The 16,718-nt window shown below is 51.1% G+C and overlaps 1 protein-coding gene across 6 annotated transcripts; it reads left to right on the plus strand.

Moving 5' to 3' along the window:
- The first annotated feature begins 7,918 nt into the window (after positions 1 to 7,918).
- LOC107497531 (testis specific 10 interacting protein) lies at positions 7,919 to 16,614 on the plus strand. Of its 6 annotated transcripts, none has more exons than XM_016119463.2 (8): positions 7,919 to 8,142; positions 8,843 to 8,976; positions 9,078 to 9,769; positions 9,949 to 10,096; positions 12,145 to 12,315; positions 14,537 to 14,636; positions 14,838 to 14,962; positions 15,694 to 16,614. In XM_016119463.2, the coding sequence occupies exons 1-8, from the start codon at positions 8,014 to 8,016 to the stop codon at positions 15,827 to 15,829; spliced, it is 1,635 nt and encodes a 544-aa protein (XP_015974949.2). In that variant the 5' UTR covers positions 7,919 to 8,013; the 3' UTR covers positions 15,830 to 16,614. The 6 variants fall into 6 exon arrangements, 5 of the variants coding, with proteins under 5 accessions (XP_015974949.2, XP_036076495.1, XP_015974950.2 ...); XM_036220602.1 differs by having other exon boundaries at positions 12,148 to 12,315; XM_016119464.2 differs by having other exon boundaries at positions 8,876 to 8,976.
- The last annotated feature ends 104 nt before the right edge of the window (positions 16,615 to 16,718 follow it).

Here is a 16,718-nt window from a genome sequence, read left to right on the forward strand (position 1 = left end):
ATTTTTTGTTTTTGTTGCATGTCCCTGATAGCTAATGATGCCGAGCATCTTTTCATGTGCTTGCTGGATATTTGTGTATGTTCTTTGGGAAAACGTTAATTAAAATCCTTTGCCCATTCTGTAATTGGGTTACTTACCTTTTTATTGTTGAATTGTAAGAGTTATTTATATATTTTGGATACGAGGCCTTCATCAGATATATGATTTGCAAATATTTTCTCGCATTTCATGGGTTGTCTTTTCACTTTCTTGATGGTGTCCTTTGAAATGCAAAAGTTTTTAATTTTGGTAAAATCTGATTTATCTATTTTTCCCCCCCTTTTGTCGTTTGTGCTTTTGGTGTCATACCTAATAAACCATTGCCAAATCTAAAGTCATTCCTGTGTTTTTTTCCTAAGAGTTTTAGCTCTTATCGTTATATCTATGGTTCATTTTGAGTTAATTTTTGTACACGGTATGAGGGAAGGGTCCAACTTCATTCTTTTGCATGTGGATGTCCAGTTGTCCCAGCATCCTTTGTTGAAAGACCATGCTTTTCCCATTGAATGATCTTGGCACCCCTGTCTAAAATCAGTTGATCATAAACCTAAGAGCTCTTATTCCTGGACTCTCGATTAGTCTGTTGATGTGTATTTATCCTAATGCGAATATCACACTGTTTTGATTACAGTAGGCTTGTACTAAATTTTGTAATTGGGAAATGTGAACCTTCCAAATTTGTTCTTTTTCAACAATGACTACTCTGGGTCCCTTCATTTTCCATATTCATTTTAGGATCAGCTTATAAATTCCTACAAGAGGCAGCAGAGATTTTGATAGGAGTTGAGTTGACTCAATTTGGAGAGTATTGCCACCTTCTGGGTTTGTTTTTGCTAACAGATATTTTTTCCTGGTTATTAATCACATTTTTTCTCTTTCTTTGTATGTAGATTAATTTTATATCAGATGCCAAACATTGTGATTTTTACATTATTGATCTGGATTTTATTGAATTCTTTTCAAGAGTGTTGGACTTTTCCTGGCAGTTTAGTTGTTACGTGCGGATTAGTTTGATCATTTCGAGATTTGTTTCAAGCCTTTTACAATGGGTCTGGAGTAGCCTTTATTAAGGGCTGAGTCAGGCCCACTTCCAAGGCATAGCCCTTCTGGGCTTTCTACCGAATTTCCTGCGTATTCAGTGAGATTTCTCTACTCTGACTGGAGAGAATCTCCTTACAATGATTTCTAGTCCCGTGTGAGCTCTGGGAATGATTTGTCTTACAGCTCTGCAGTAATCGTTCTCCCCTTGAAAGGCGCTCTCATCCAGCCTTGTGGGGTTTCACCCTCCCAAAGCTCAGGGGGACCCCTCTGCAGAGTTCGGAGCTCTTTCTCTGTGTAGGTTCCTCCTCTTAGATATTCTACCCCACAAATTTTAGCTGCCCGTGGTGTCTCCAAACTCTGGTCTCGGGCTCCTTAACTCAGTGAAATTGACAGACACTATTGGGTTCTCCTCCCTACACTGCGGTAGGGCAATTACCCCTAGGCAGATGGCAGGTGTAGGTGACCTGGACAATGGCGGGGCTCACCTCGGGGATTACAGACCTGTGCTACCAGTTTCCTAACATCTGAAAGCAGTTGTTTCTTATACTTTATCCAGTTTCTTAGTCGTCTGTGGCAAAAGGATCATTTCAGTCTACTTTACTTTCCCATGGCCGGAAACAGAAATCTCTCTATCTCCTTGAAACTCACCACGTCCTTTGCCTGCCCCCTTTCCAAGGTTCTTCCCATGCTCTGATTTGGCTTATAATTGTGAGTGCGATGTTTTACCTCCCCCACTGGACTGTGACCATCTCAAGGTGGGGGGCTTGTCTTAGGCATGTCTGCATCTTCGGGGTATCTCATAGGGGCTGGCAGATGGCAGGATGTGGCCGGCGTGTTTTGTGCTTTGGTCTTTCCTGTCCCTCTTCTTCAGGCCACCTCAAATCACATCCTCATCTTTAGAGAGCTCCCCCTCCTGGATGTGTGGGAAGAGTCCTCTCTCTCCACTCTGGTGGCAAAGGTCCAAGAACAGCAACCTGATGCTGCCTGCAGCCAAGATTCTCATCAGACAGAATGGACTGGACAGAGAGCGAGATGAAGATGAAATGAAGACAAGTAAGACACACGTACACACGTACACACACACACACACAGGCAAAAAGACTCAAGTCCCTCCATCTAGGCAAAATTGAGGTCAGAAACATCCCTGACCTTTTTAGGATGTAGTCAAATAAGCCAATCATTTATTTTATCTTTTTTTTTTTTGGCTTAATTTAGTTCTGTCAATTGCAAACTGGAGGGAACTGCATTTTCATATATTTACTGAATGAGTAAAATTAATTCGTATAGCTGCCTCATTTTCAATGCAGCTCAGGTTGCTTCCAACAAGAACAAGATAAAATAGAAATGGAGACTCAAGAGTAAGAAAATATAATTAAAAAGAGAAAATGAAAATCAGGAGCAAGAATATAAATATAAGTCTGCAGCCCATAAAGGCCTTTAAGGTGCTCTGTTAATTGAATACTGAATTTGGCTCTGAGCTTCCTGGTAGTCAAAGCAAAAAGGGAGATATAGTAGCTTTCCCAGGGGAAAAACAGCCTATGTGTTCCCCAGGAGAAAGAAATTTTTTTCCTAGACTATAGCTAAGTTTTTCCAAAACTTTTCATTTTTTGCTCCAAAAGGAAAGTTCTAGATGGGGCTCTGGGAGAAGCTACTGTGTGATGTGACAGAGGCCAATCCCAGCCACATTCCAACAGCCAGTCTGTAATGAGCCTCCTACATTTGGTCCTTGGAACACAGGTTTAGGGAACGCGGGCCTAGGGAACAGCGAGGTTGCCAAGTTTAATTGTTAACTGTCTGCCTCACCTTGACCTCCCGGTAGTTCTTGTCGCAGTTGGTCACACTTCCCTCTTTGAAACACTTTCTTCACTTGGCTGGCAGTGCTCACTCTCTTGGCACACTTCTTCCCCACCGGCCTCTCTCATCTGGTCTCCATGCCTGTGTCTCCCCGACCTTTCCTGACCTCTAAATGGTGGCAGGCCCAGGCTCAGCCTCCAGACCTCTCCTCTTTTTTCCTCTCTCTGCCTCGCCCGGCCTGAGTCCTATAGACCCTCTCCTGGGTGATGATCCCTCTTTCTGCCCCAGCAACCCCCTCCCCCCGGTTTAATCTCTACCCAGCAGCCAGAGGATCTTTCAAAAACGCAAATCAGCTCTTATCACTTCCCCTCTCAAGATCCTCTACTTCTATGGTTACTTTGACCAAACAAGATTCGTGGGATACAATAAAAGATTATTTTTGTCTCTCAATGTCCCTCTAAAATTCATAAGGGAACTTCTTTCTGTGCCTCCTAAATGAAATCACGACTTTCTGTGCCATGTTCCCTCATGGCGCTGTGATCACCCAAAGTCATTAAACAGGTTCTATTAGAATGCCCCAGTTTGTGTAATAGCTAAATCTCTCAACTTGTCAAAACAGTCTCCGCTTCCCCAGCTTCTGCCTCTGCCTTCAAGGAGGGAAGTCAGGTCTGCCCTTCTTCACCCTACTCTCTGCTCCCCCAGCAAGAGAGCCCTCTGCTGTGGGGGTGCAGAGAGGAGGAAGGGAAGTGGGTGCATGAAGTTCTTCCTCGAGCCTGGGCGAGATGGCATCGTACCCTCTGGGTGGCAGCTGTTTACGGTGGGCTTTTGCCCCGGGGGAGTGCTTAAGGCTCCTTTATGGGCCACCCCCCTTGACTGTAACTCCTGGGAAGTGGGCGTGGCCTCCCTTCTGGCTGGCTCTGGTTTTCTTTTGACTGGCCCACGTAGACTCCCACTGTTGGGTACCTCCAGCCAGGTGACAGAAACCCTCTGGCAGGACTGCCTGCTACCTCACCATGGGCCAGTTCCCACTGCGGTTCTGCAGCCTCTCTGGAGGTCTCGCGCGTTCCCACTGGGGAGCCGCGATTTCAGGGAGCCCGTCACAAGCTCTCCAGGTGGCATCCTTGAAGCACTGCTCCCTAGATTTGGGATCAGGAGGCAGCCCCCCACCCCCACTGTACCCCCTGATGAGTGCCAGAACTCAGCATGACATCAGCCCTTTCCAAATCAACCCCATCACAAAATCCCCTTTCAGTACCTGTCCTCCATCCCTTCATACTCTCGAGGTAGATTGGGTTCTTTCTATTTTCTTTAAAATTTGGATCTTGGCCGGTGGCAACCTAGTTTGGAGTTTCATATTCATTCTCTTCTAGAGCCTAGTTGCAACTTCCAATATTCTGTCGCATTTTCCATCATGCTTACGGCAAGTGTAGAGTTTTTTTTCACGCCCTCCAGGTCCCACATGACCTGACCCCTGAGCCTAGACAAAAGTTTGAAATTTCAAAGACTACTACAAATCATTGTATGTTCATAAGTGTAAAAACTTAAAGTGAATAACTTCCCAGAAAAATATGAAATGCCTAAATTGGCAAAAAAGTACCCAAAACTTCAAGAGAGTCATCATTGGTAAATAAAATTATAATGTAAGACTCCAGTATGAAAGCTGTGATGGAGACACTTGGAGAAAGAGGTTCCCCCAGACTTTCCAGGAGCAGATCGATGGTCCTTATCTTATACAAGTTGTTCCAGGAAACAGAGAATGAGAGAAAACTGCCCATTTCCTCATATGATTCTCAAACCAGATAAGGACAGTAGCAGAAAAGTAGGAGCATTTCATTCTGAACACGGATGTTAAACTATTGTCTCATAGAATAAACTAGAGGAGAATGCCCCCCGCCCAGGGGCGGGGAAAGGACTCAAGACACCCAAAACACAAACCCCTATTCGAAACGTTTATGGGTCTGACTATATCGACATTAAGGATTTCTATTCCACAAAGTCCCTCGGAGATAGTGTTGACAGACAGGAGGTTGCGATCTAGTGAATAAAGAACTCTTGCGAATCGGTAAGGAAAAGAGGAGAAACAACAGAGAAATGGACAAGGATATAAGCAGCCAACTCTCAGAAGGATTGACCCAAATGGCAAGAAATTCCTGAAGATGGGGTCAAAGAAGTAATCAGTGCACTTCGATTCAAATTACAGTGAGATATTGTTTCATACCACCAGGTGAGCAAAAATTTGTCAGGTGAATAATACCGAAGTGTGGTGAGCGTGTGGGCAGACGGAACTCCCTGGTGACTTCTGTGGGCATGTAAACTGGTACAGCTTCTGTCTCCGGCAGTCTGAAACGAGGTACATGTTTGTTCCACGACCCCACACACTCACTCCTTGGTACATAAGCCACAGAAATTCGCATGCAGGTATACAAAGGGGCATGTTCAAGGGCGTTGACTACAGTATCCTTTGTGGAAACAGGAATTGGGGGTGACCTTGGCATCCATCCTTAGGAGAATGAATTAGTAAAGTGTAACAGAGGCAAACTACGGAACATTAGGCAACAGTCAGAATGAACAGATAGCTTCTAAAACAGTGTTCAAAGAAAAGAGTAAGATCTCGGAAGCTAAGCAGGGTCAGGCCTGGAAGACCAGGTGCTGTAGGCGTAAAATAAAAAATAAAAAATAAGGGGTTGTAAGCTGACAAGGTCCTTGCAATCTGTGAGGCCAACCACAGGTTGCCTCCCCTAAAAAAAAGAAAAGAAAAAGAGTAAGGGAAAAAAAGTGAGATCAATAGCATAATACCATTTATATAAACTAAAACTAGAAATGCACAAAAAGGATATTAGGTATTAAACAAGGATCCGTTCATATTTAAGTGGGATCAAAGATAAAAGAGACAAAGACTAAAATGAAACGAGAGTGGCATTGCGTCCATTGATGATGCTTGTACCCTGTGACGTAAGGAATACAATAAACTCACCTCTGCTCCAGAGGACCAGAGAGAAGCGCACAAAGGATACAAACAGCCAATGCACAGAGGAAGCACAAAAGGCCCAGAAAGATATGAAAATCCATTACTTACTCTCAAAGATAATAAAGGGACTGCAAGCTATAACAACGATGAGATCATATTCTTTCATCTATCAGGTAAAGAATGATTTTAAAAAATTATATGCTTTGCTGGTGAGGATGTAAATACTATTGATGGAAATACATACTGATTGAGCATTTGGGAGGGGGCGATTGGGCATTATCAAAATGTAAATTGCTTAGAGCCAGCACATTCACTTATATGAAGTTACCTTGCAGAAATACCCAGTGTGCAACAGCGCATTTGCCAGAATGCCACCGCTGCAATGTCTGTCCCCTGGAGGAGATGGCTTTAGTCCATCATGCACGTCATGCTGTAGCACCCAGTGAAGACGGCGAAGGCTGAGGTGGCTCCGTGTGCACAGACGTGGAAAGATGAGCATAACATACTATTAAGCAAAGAAAAGTATGATCTCGTTTTCGTTGAGGAATTATGTGCAGTCATGCATCTCTTAACGACGTGATACGTTCTGAGAAATGTGTCCTTAGGAGGTTTTGTCGTTGCGTGAACATCATAGAGCGCGCTGACGCACACCTGGACGGTGCGGCCTACTACACACCTGGGCTGTACGGTGCGGCCTACGGCTGCTAGGCTAAAAACCTATACAGCACGTTACAGTACGAACCAGGAGATTAAATCAGCACAAGAGGCACAGTATACACAAGATTTATGAGGCTACTGCCGTTGGGTATGAGTCTGGACTTCAAGGGAAAGGTCAGGGCTGATACGTGCAAGCCTGGAGGTAGCTGGGAGGGGGCAGGTGGCTTTTCAGCCTGTCGGACTGGGTGAGCTCACTGAAGGAGTGAGCGTGGCTAGAGAAGAGGTCTGAATGCACCTCACGAAAACATGGACCCGATAAACCCAGACTTGCCCTCTGCCAAGGAAGGAAGTGAGCCAGAGTTCGTCCAGGAAGTCAATTGGGTCAGGGTCTGCAGGAGACTTGTTCTCTGAAAGTGAAACACCCTACACGACTGGCTTCCACCTGGGGTCCCGTGGGTGACATCCAGTAGAGGAGGAGGCAGGTACGGGGGATGACAGCCCACCAGAAAGAACAGAGCTTACCTGTTTTGAGTGATAAAAGACCTTTACCTGCAGCGTTAGTTAGACTGGTAAATTGGATGTGCTCATCGCAGAGGTGGTACTGGGTTGGAGTCTGACAGCAGATGAGGGTCTGCAGGAGCAGAGAGCTGAGAAAAACATGCCTCGAGGCCATCTGCTGGGATTTGCTTCATCACCTGGCTCACTGGGGCTGCACAGCTGCCTAACAACTCCGACACAGCAGTTACTGCAAGCCGTGGCTACGTTCTATGTAGACCTGTATGTATTAACCGATTTCATCCTCACCACAGCCCTGGAGGTAGATTTGGTTATTACCAGCCCCATGTCGCTCATGAGGAAATGGAAGCACCGAGAAGAAACATGACAAGTGGAGAGCTGGGATTTATACATCGGAGCTTCCTCTGGGCCCGTAACCATCATGCTCTGCTGCCTCCCAATAACAGTCAGTTATTACAACAGTAACAATAACAGACGTTTGCTGAGTGCGTTGCCTTCGTGATTTCATTTAATCCTTGCAACAAACCCATGGGATGGGCCCGTGATTCCAGTCTCGCAGAGGGGAGAAGTGACTTGCCCAAGGTCACAGAGCTGCTGAGAGGCCAAGCCAGGCCTCCAGCCCTGGCAGCTCCATCGCCAGGCCTCGGCTGGATACTGCTGGTCACAGTGCTCAGGGCCAGGCGTCCCACGGGGATGAACCATGTCGAGTCTTTTGGGCGCTGCTTAGGAGTTAAATGTGCTCACTCCCTCCGGGGCGTCCTCCTGCTCTGCTTGGCCCGCTGCCTCACTCCTGGACATGTTGTTCAGCTCGCTGGCCTTTACCCTGCTGAGCTCTCTCTTCTGGAAGGATATTGGCCTCAAGGACCCTAGTTGACCCTTCCTGGCTTGCTTTTTGCCAGAGCCCTGAAGACTGGCTGAGGACTGGTTGCCATAGAGATGGTGGGAAGGACAGTTCCAAGGCCAGCAGATGGGGGTGGGGGATGGGATAGGATACCAATATGCTGAACACCCACAAACAGTTGGTAGGGACCCCATCAGGAAGACCAGGGCAGGACCTCCAGCTCCAGGATCCAGGGACTGTCATGGGGCTGCTCGAGCTCCTGTCGGACACCCCCCGGGCTGAGCAGGTAAGGCAGGCCTCATGGGGAAACTTCCAACTGCCCAGAGGCAGGCTGGCTGTCTGGAACCAGGGGAGGCCAGGGCTGAGGGAGGCCCTCGAGAAGCCCTGAGACTGGAGCCGAGGCCAGCTGAGAGTCAGGCTCGAGGGGGTGAGGGACCGTGGGGAGACCTAGAGGACGTGGGCTGAAGACGAGGATGATGGCTGGGGATGACTCCCAGCCTTCTGATGGAGCAATTTCGGGGACACTGCACAAGGGGCGGGGTTTGGGGAGAGGTAATGAGTTTTTTCCACCTTGGCTTAGCGACTCCGGTGTCCCGAGGGGCATTCAGAAGAACGGTCTAGGGCCCAGACTCAGCACAGTGCAGTGGAGACAAATCTGGGCTCAGGGGACAGACTCAGCATGTTCAGATCCTGGTTCCGCTTGCTGGCCGTGTGACCTTAGTCAAGTGATTTCACCTGTCTGAGCCTCCGTGGTCTCATCTACCTCACAGGTTAAATGAGTTGATGCGCGAACGTCCTGAGCACGTAGCAGGTGCTCAGTAAATAAACAGCAGCTGTTGCTGTTACCTATCGAGGTACAGTCAGTTTTCAGTGGCCCCCCGCAGAGGGGCCAGCCAAGGTGCAGAGGAAAGGGGAGTTCCCTCGGGAGGTGTGAGGCGGACGAGGAGGCGGCTCAGAGCTCGGCCTCCTCTTCTGTCTTCGCCCAGGGAAGCCTTAGGGGTGGTGATGGTATACTTCAGGGCCAGCGGCGGAGGTCTCAGAGTGCAGGGCAGATGGCAAAGAAGGACCGGACGCCTAGGGCCCGGACCAAGAAAGGGCGTGGCTCTGCTGAGACTGAGGAGTAAGCGCTGTGGGAGAGGCGGGGCGGGTGCTGGGCATCGGGCCCTGCTGGGGGCTCGCGCCCTGACCCTGACCACTGGCCCCTGCCCTCTCCCTCCTCAGCCTCTTTCCCTCTTCTGCTCGGAAACCCTCCTTCCCCTTCCAGTGGGCCTGGGAGAGCTTCGCTACAGATGGCCGGGCTCCGCTTCAGCTTGGCGCCCCCCTGGCCCCTGGCCACAAAGCCCTGCCCTCGGCCCCAGCGGACCCCCAGCACAAGTCCAGGCGTAAGTCCTCAGGCAGACTCCGCGAGGCCCATGGCTCCTGCTGGAAGACGAGGGCGCCAAACCTGGCGAGGAAACAGCAGCAGCTCGGGGCCTGGGGCTGCACCTCTGCCTCTCCCGGCCAAGGGAACGGCCAGGAGCTGGAGCTTCCCAGTGAGCCTGGCCTCTGGCCACCCGGGAAGAGGTCAGAGTCTGGGTCAGAATCCGAGGAAGCTGAAGCTGCTGAGCTGGAAGCTCTGAGTGCTGAGGAGGCCGAGAGGGGTCTGAGCCCTGGGGAGCTGCCCCAGCTCCCCAGGAGGAGGTCGATCTTGGAGGAGGAACGGTTTGCAGAGGCGACAGAGGAGGCTGAGGAGGGGGCGTGCAGGGCCCCCCACAGAAGGAAGGCAGGTTCTCGGAGAAAGGGGCGGACTTCCAGTGAGGAGGCCTCCGATGAAGGTGAACCGCAGTGCCAAGGGACGAGGAGGGCCAGAGAGCTGGAGGGGCCGTGGGACCTGGGGAAACTGAGGAGGCAGTTACAGCAAGACTTGAACTGTGGTGAGTGTGGGGTTCGACACCTGGGTTCCCCAAGAAGTTGCTCGGTGGGGAGAGAGATTGGGGAGGCAGTGACCTGGGCCAGGTGTTCAGACGGGGCTGGCCTGGGCTCCGGGGGCTGCGTGGGAATGCCCAATGCGCCAGGAGAGAGGATAGTCTCTGACTTGTCTCACTGTGGATAGGCTCCAAAAAACATCCCTGGAAGGCTTTGCGGGCTGCTGTCCAGGCCTCCAACAGGAGTGGAAAGATGGATGCCTTGGGAGACGATGAGACTCTATTGTTTGTCAACTTCCCTAACCGTACCTTTCACAAGCGACAGGAGGCCACCAGGTAAGGTGAAAGAGAGAGGGCAGGAGCCAGAAGCAGGAAGCCAGAAGGAGCCAGTTCATTTATCTACTCACCATCTCCTGATCATCCATCCATCCGTCTATCCATCTATCTCTGTCTGTCTGCTTGGCCAATTGTCTATTGACAGAAACAAACTTTTCATTTATTTCCCATCTTCTATCCATCTGTTAATTTATTAACTAGGTGAATAACACAACATATAATGACTATATACTCTTGGGTCCTCAGGATATAAAGACAAAAAGACTTGGCCCCAGACCTGAGAGGCTCAAGGTCTGCTGGACAAGGAGACAGATGGGCAAAGCAGCAATAACGGGAGTAGAGTTAGACAATTGCTGTGCTTGGGGCTTTAACAAGAGACAATGGGAGCGAGGGGTAAGGCTGGGCAGGTTTGTTGGCATTGTCTGGTGAGAGATGGTAAGTGCCTCAGCCAGGCGGCCCTGAGAATGGAAGGGGGGTCCATTTAAGAGATATTTGGAGGCTGGCTCAGCGGGCCTTGGTGACTGGCTAAAAGTGGCAGGTGAGAATCTATTCAGCATTCCAGTAACACCCTTCGATTCTTACGCTGAAATCTCCTGCTTGGTATCTGTCTGTGCTTCCCAGCGCCTTTGGGGCAAAAAAAGCCCAGATTCCTTGGGAAGGAGGCTTCTGTCTCCCATGCCTGATTCCTTGGGAAGGAGGCTTCTGTCTCCCATGCCAGCTGGTCGGAGCGGCTGCAGTGCCCCGAGCTCTCCCTCCCTCCTCTCCTGGGACTGCCCCTTTCTCTCCACCCAGCTAACTCAGATTTATCGTTCAGCTCTCTAGCCAGCTCCCCCTCCAGGCAGTTCTCTGTGTTGCCTCCATCATAGCTCCTGCCACTCAAGGTTAAAATGTTCTTCTACTTGCTTCATCGCACTTTCAACTCTTATTCTTCTGATTTCAAAAGCCAGGCATACTTAGTATAAAAATTCAGGTATTGCTGAAGTATTTGTAGAATGTGACCAATGCCTATGATCCCACCCCTGAGACAGCAGTGGGGTGCCAGGCTGCCTGTCCATCCTTGTACATAGACTTAGGGCAGGCGTCAGATCTTTTGCTCGCCGCCTCTCTGATGCTCTGCACAGGGCCTGGCATGTAGTTGGTGCTCAGTAAATATGCGCCGAGTGAATGACTACACCTATCCCTTCGTCCATCTTTCTATCTGACCGTGATCCCGTGATCCAATTACGCATGGATTTCCTGACATGGAGCTTGTGTCTGTCAGGCACAAACTCCATGTCTAAGTGCCGGGGATACACTGGGGGTGAAGAGGACAGACAAGAAGCCCTGCTCTCGGGAGGTTTACATTCGACTTGAGAAGGATAATTTTTAAAAATTACTGAAATGTGTAGCTACGGCTGGAAAATACCTGGGAGGCAGACGGGGCGGTCAGGGTGTCTCTCCCTGGCATTGGAGCAAAGACCTGATTGATAAGAAGGAACTGGCCACGAGATCTGGGGGAAGAATGTTCCAGGTCAATCTAGGTGGTGTCTGTTCAACCGTCCACACCATTCCATCTTCTCTTCACCCATCTACTGTTGATCACATCACCCTTTCGTTTCTCTTTCCTGTCCTTTCATCCGCCTGTCTGTCCCTCAAGACAAAATGCATTAACCTAGCTTCTACCGACACGGGGGTCATAGAGAAGAACAATATCCGGGCCCTGCCCTCAACAAGAGTTGCTTTGCAGTAGAAAGTGAGCAATATAGGTGCGGCCACAGGTGTGTGCGCTGAGGACATCCGGAGTTGAGGCACACTGCTGGCCGAAGTAGGCAGGACACTTCCAGGAAGAGGAGGGAAAGGCCTTGAGCTGCGCCGAGGGCTGAGCCCCAGATGCAGCCTCCATCATGTCAGACTTCCATGACAAACCCCATTCTCCAGGTCCGTGGCTCTCCGGGTTCCTGCAACCCCCTTAGGCCCCTATGATCCCCTTACCCGGCCCCTGACCTCCCACGAGGCTCCTGTTCCCTACAGACGTCTCCCATCCCTCTTCTTCCCACTCCCCACCCAAGAAGCCTGCTGTTGGCCTGGGAGCGGCAGCAGCAGGAGGAGCGGCGGCAGGCTGAGCAGCGGAGGGCCCGGGAGCAGCGGGTACAGCATCAGGTGGCTCGCTGCCTGGCAGCCTATGCACCAAGAGGGAGTCGAGGGCCAGGGACCGCCCAGCGCAAGCTGGAAGAGCTGAGGTAGGAAGCCAGGGCTGTGGAGGGCCTGGTGGGGAGAGGGCAGGGAGGCAGTGCTGTGGCAGACGGAAGGACTGAGGAGACTCAGCCCTCACCTTCCCATAGCCATCCTCCAGCCCGGGCGGGCAGGCTGGGCCACTTTGCTGCACAGTACAGGTGAAGACACTGAGGCTCAGGAGAAGGGCTGGGCCAAGGTCACCCAGTTAATATTAACAACCTCTGAAGCTGTCAAACGCTCAAGGTTAAAATGTTCTACTTGCTTCATCGCACTTTCAAATCTTGTTTTTCTGATTTTAAAAGCCCGGCATACGTAGCATAAAAATTCAGATGTTACTGAAATAGACGATGTGGAACGTGACAGGAGCCCATGATCTCACTCCCGAGACAGCCATTGTTCGCGGTCAGGTGAAGAGTCATCTGTTTTATTCTCTTCCTATATTTTGACCTTTTTTTTTTTTAAAAAAAAAAAAAAAAAAAGCAAATGCATATTTAAAAGCAGGTCTCTTTTAGACTCTTAACAGGCCCATGAACTAGGTATTATTGCCATTCCCATAATACTACAGATGAGGAAACAGAGACTCAGAGAGCCTAAATAATTTTCCAAAGGTCACAAGCGAGGGGACAAAGCTGGGATTCCAACCGAGGCAGCCATTTAGCCACCCTGCTACAATGTCTTGGGGAGCAGCCCTTTCCATGCCTCCTCCCCCTTCATCCTGGGAGACGCCTTCTTGTAAGACCTCAAGTCCATTGTTTCTGATGAAGGTTCAGAACCCCAAGGGGCAGATGTCAGTGGGAAGAGTGTTTCGAACACGCACCTTTTATTTTCTCCTTGGAGCAGATATTTCCCACGGGATTCCTCAGCTCTTACAGCCTGTGAACTTGGCATTCTTTCAGCTGCACTGGAGACCGCTCTGCCCAGGGGGGCGGGCACAAAAGAGGTCGCCCCATGGTGGGGAGGGGATGTGCCTTCCTTTCGTTCCAAGATGATGGACACGGCTGACATCCACTGACACCACTTCCTTTCTTGCTCTGGGCTCCCAGACATGGGCTTTCCCTTGATTTTAATAGAGATGGCATAAAGAATCAAGCAGGGAAAATGTACGTGACATCACGGGCAAGACAGAGACTGAGTGCCAGCTCATGTTTCCCCTGCCCCTTGTAACTGCTTTAAATTCCCTCTCGAATAGTGAAGGCTGCTTTTTGCAGTAACTTCTGTTGCTGGCCCTGGGTTTTCAAGTCCATCTCTTTTTATTAAATGGAGTAAGTTTCCTTCCCTGGCTCATAGCCAAGGGTCCGGGCCAGCAAGGCACTGTTTTCCACAGGGCCTGGCACACTTGCTGGACGAGACTCTGAGACTCATCCCTTCATCTTTCCAGGGACGGGTCTCAGAGTCTCGTCTGCTTCTCCCCTCCCGTCCTGTCTGTGGGAGTTGCCACCATGCCCACGGTCTTTCTTGCATGCTTCATGGAAGGATGCCCGGACCTGTGTGCCACGTGGCCAGAGGGCCCCTCTTGCTGCCAGCTCGTTGAGCAGACGTATTTCCGACAAGTGCACAAACTGGGTTTTTGCAAATGGGTTTGCGCGTCCCCAGCGGAACCTCCATCTTTCCAGGATGTGTTCTATCGTTCGCAACACAATTCTTTAGTTTCTCTGTCCCATTTTCTAAGCTGTCCGCTTATGAGAGCCACAGAGAATGCTGGTAGGCTTGTCCAATACATGTATAGCACAGAGAAGAAAACAGCTTAGACTCAGCACAGGGCTTTGTCCAAAGCCACAGCCAGCGGCCACAGCTTCCTCCTTACAGATGCAGTGTGAGAGGGGAAAGGGAGGAGACTTGGGGAGGGAAGAAGCTGTGCAAGTAGATGCCCAGTTGCTTAGAAACCAGCGCTGGTCACTCTCCCTTGGGGGTGGCTGGGAAGATAAGCGAGCCCTGGCTGCACAGCCTGGAGACTTGGGCTCAGGGCTCGGCCTCTCACTTCCCAGCTGTGCAATCTTGGACAAGTCCCTCAACCCTCCTGAGCCTCAGGGTAATCATGGGTAAAATGCGGCAAATACTAATTCCCACTCCACTGACCTTGGGAGGAATCCAGGGTGAGCACAGGAAGGAAATGGCTTTGTAAAGGTAAGGGTGGCAGGTTGTCAAGTCCTTGATGAGGGCAGGTGGCTCACAAGTGCAGATGGGTCACGTCCATGGTTAGTTGCCCAGAGGCCCGTCTCCCCGCAGGCGCAAGGAGCGACAGCGTTTTGCTGAGTACCAGGCTGAGTTGCAGGGCATCCAACACAGGGTGCAGGCCCGGCCCTACCTGTTCCAGCAGGCCATGCAGGTGAGGGCTAGCACCTGAGCAAGCATGCAGCCTCCCCCTGAGAACAGAGCTTCTCACTGGCGAGGTGGGAGTGGGCCTCCTCTTAGATGGGGCACCGGGTTGCTGCCCATCTGGAAGCTCTGGGACTCTCTCAGTAATCAGAGCCCCTCTCGTCCTTGGTGGCCCTGGTGCAGAGTGGGAATCCCTCTCCTCTCTCCGCAGGCCAATGCCCGGCTCACAGTGACGCGGCGTTTCTCCCAGGTGCTGTCGGCACTGGGTCTGAATGAAGAGCAGCTGCTGGCTGAGGAGGACATGAGGAACACAGAGGGCACCTCCAGGAAATCCAGGTGAGGCCATCTAGTTGGCCAAGAAACTGGCTCTGCCCAACTGTAGGGAGAAGGGGTGCTATCGGCAGTGCTCTGGGCCCTTGCAGGGTCCCCTCCAGCCATCTCCCTGGCCCCCTTCAACCTAGATTGGATGTCTGGGAAAAGCCTAAGGGGATTCCATGGGCGGCCACGTTGATGTGGCCTAAATCTAAGCTTCAGTCCTACCGTGTCCACCGCCCCCCAACCCCCTGCCCCTGACTCTGCCACTCTAGCAGTCAGCGGGTCCTTCCCCAAGCTCTGTCCTCCATGTCACCTGAGGAAGGTGGAGCCAAGATGATCCCCCCACACTCATTTCCCAATAAGGAAAACTAAAGACCTGAAGATAGGGTCTTCCCCAAGGACACAGGAATGAATCAGCAGCAGAGCCAGTCTGGGAACCTGTGGCCATCTGAGTTGTCACACAACGAGCCCCCATTAGTGGCTGGTGCCAAGCCAGTCACCCTATGTGTACTATCCCTCATGCTTTAGAGCAACCTGGTGCAGAGCAGGGATTATGAGGCCCAAATCACAAGAAGGAAACTGAAGGTCGAGGAAGGGAAATCACTTCCTCAGGGTCACACAGCATAAGAGCCAGATTGGAAGCCACATCGTCAGTGACAATGGCCTTTCCACTCCTATGACCCAGGTCTCTTTGGGTGTGGGGCTGGGGAGCTGCCGAGCCCAGTGGCCTCTATCTTTGTCTTATCTTTAAGGAGCCACAGGTCAGTGGGAGAGAGAAAGGAGCACTCTTCTCAGGACCCCCCAAGGACAGAACCCACCAGCGGCCAGCCTGACAGGCGCTCCACCCCAAGCCCAACCTGGGAAGCCAGTCGCTTAGATAACAATTAAAGGCTTTATGTAAAATACAGTGTGGGGTTTCTGATGGCGGTGGGAAGCAGCTGTGGGGAGGCAGCAGGCTGTTTGTCCCCACATCTCCCAGGAGCTCTGGCTGGGTCCTAGAAATTCAAGAGTAGAACAGAATGACCCTTGCCCTTGAGTCCGGTGGGGGAGGCGGACCTTTAAAGGGGCGCATACATCACACTGTAACAGAGGGGCCGCCAGATGGAGCGACTGGGGGTGGGGAGTCAGGAAGGGATTGTGTGAACTGGGCTTTTAAATGACTTCAAGTTGAGCCCCTCTCTTAAAGGAAAACTAAGCTCGCACACACAGATGTACCAACGTTTGCACTTAATTTCAGAAGGTTCACAGACACACACAGGTTCGTCTGGAGCTCCTTAGCAGTTCACAGAGCACAGGTTAAAAAACCCAATCCAGAGAACGTGGGAAAGCAGCGTTTGCTGACAATACTGGTTACAAGGATTCGGAGGCTGGGCTGCGGAGCTCGGGCTCCGGAGCAGCACACGTTTGCGTCGTGCAGCATCTGACTGAGCGCAACTCCAGGGAGTCCGCTAGGAGGCCGCCTGTTGGAGCGGAAGGAGCTGTCCACCGAAAATCCGTGTAGGCAGCGAGCGTCCCATGGCTCGGGGTATGCTAGCGGAGGGAAGTCGGGAAGGGCTTCCCAGCTCCACATGTTGGCTTAGACGGCCTCGAGGTCATACGTATAGTTCTGGGATCCCGTCTTCTGCAGACCGGGTCCCAGCGCGCGGAGAGGCGCACGCACCACCTAACCACCACCCCGCCCAAAGCGGCCGCGATTGCGCAGTCGGCCTCCGACCCCGGTCTTCCCATAAGCCTCTGGGGGGGGGCTCCGAGGCGAACGACGGAAGCGGCCGCTCTT

Source organism: Rousettus aegyptiacus, unplaced genomic scaffold (genome assembly GCF_014176215.1).
Source record: "Rousettus aegyptiacus isolate mRouAeg1 unplaced genomic scaffold, mRouAeg1.p scaffold_m13_p_5, whole genome shotgun sequence".
NCBI classification, from domain to species: Eukaryota; Metazoa; Chordata; class Mammalia; order Chiroptera; family Pteropodidae; genus Rousettus; species Rousettus aegyptiacus.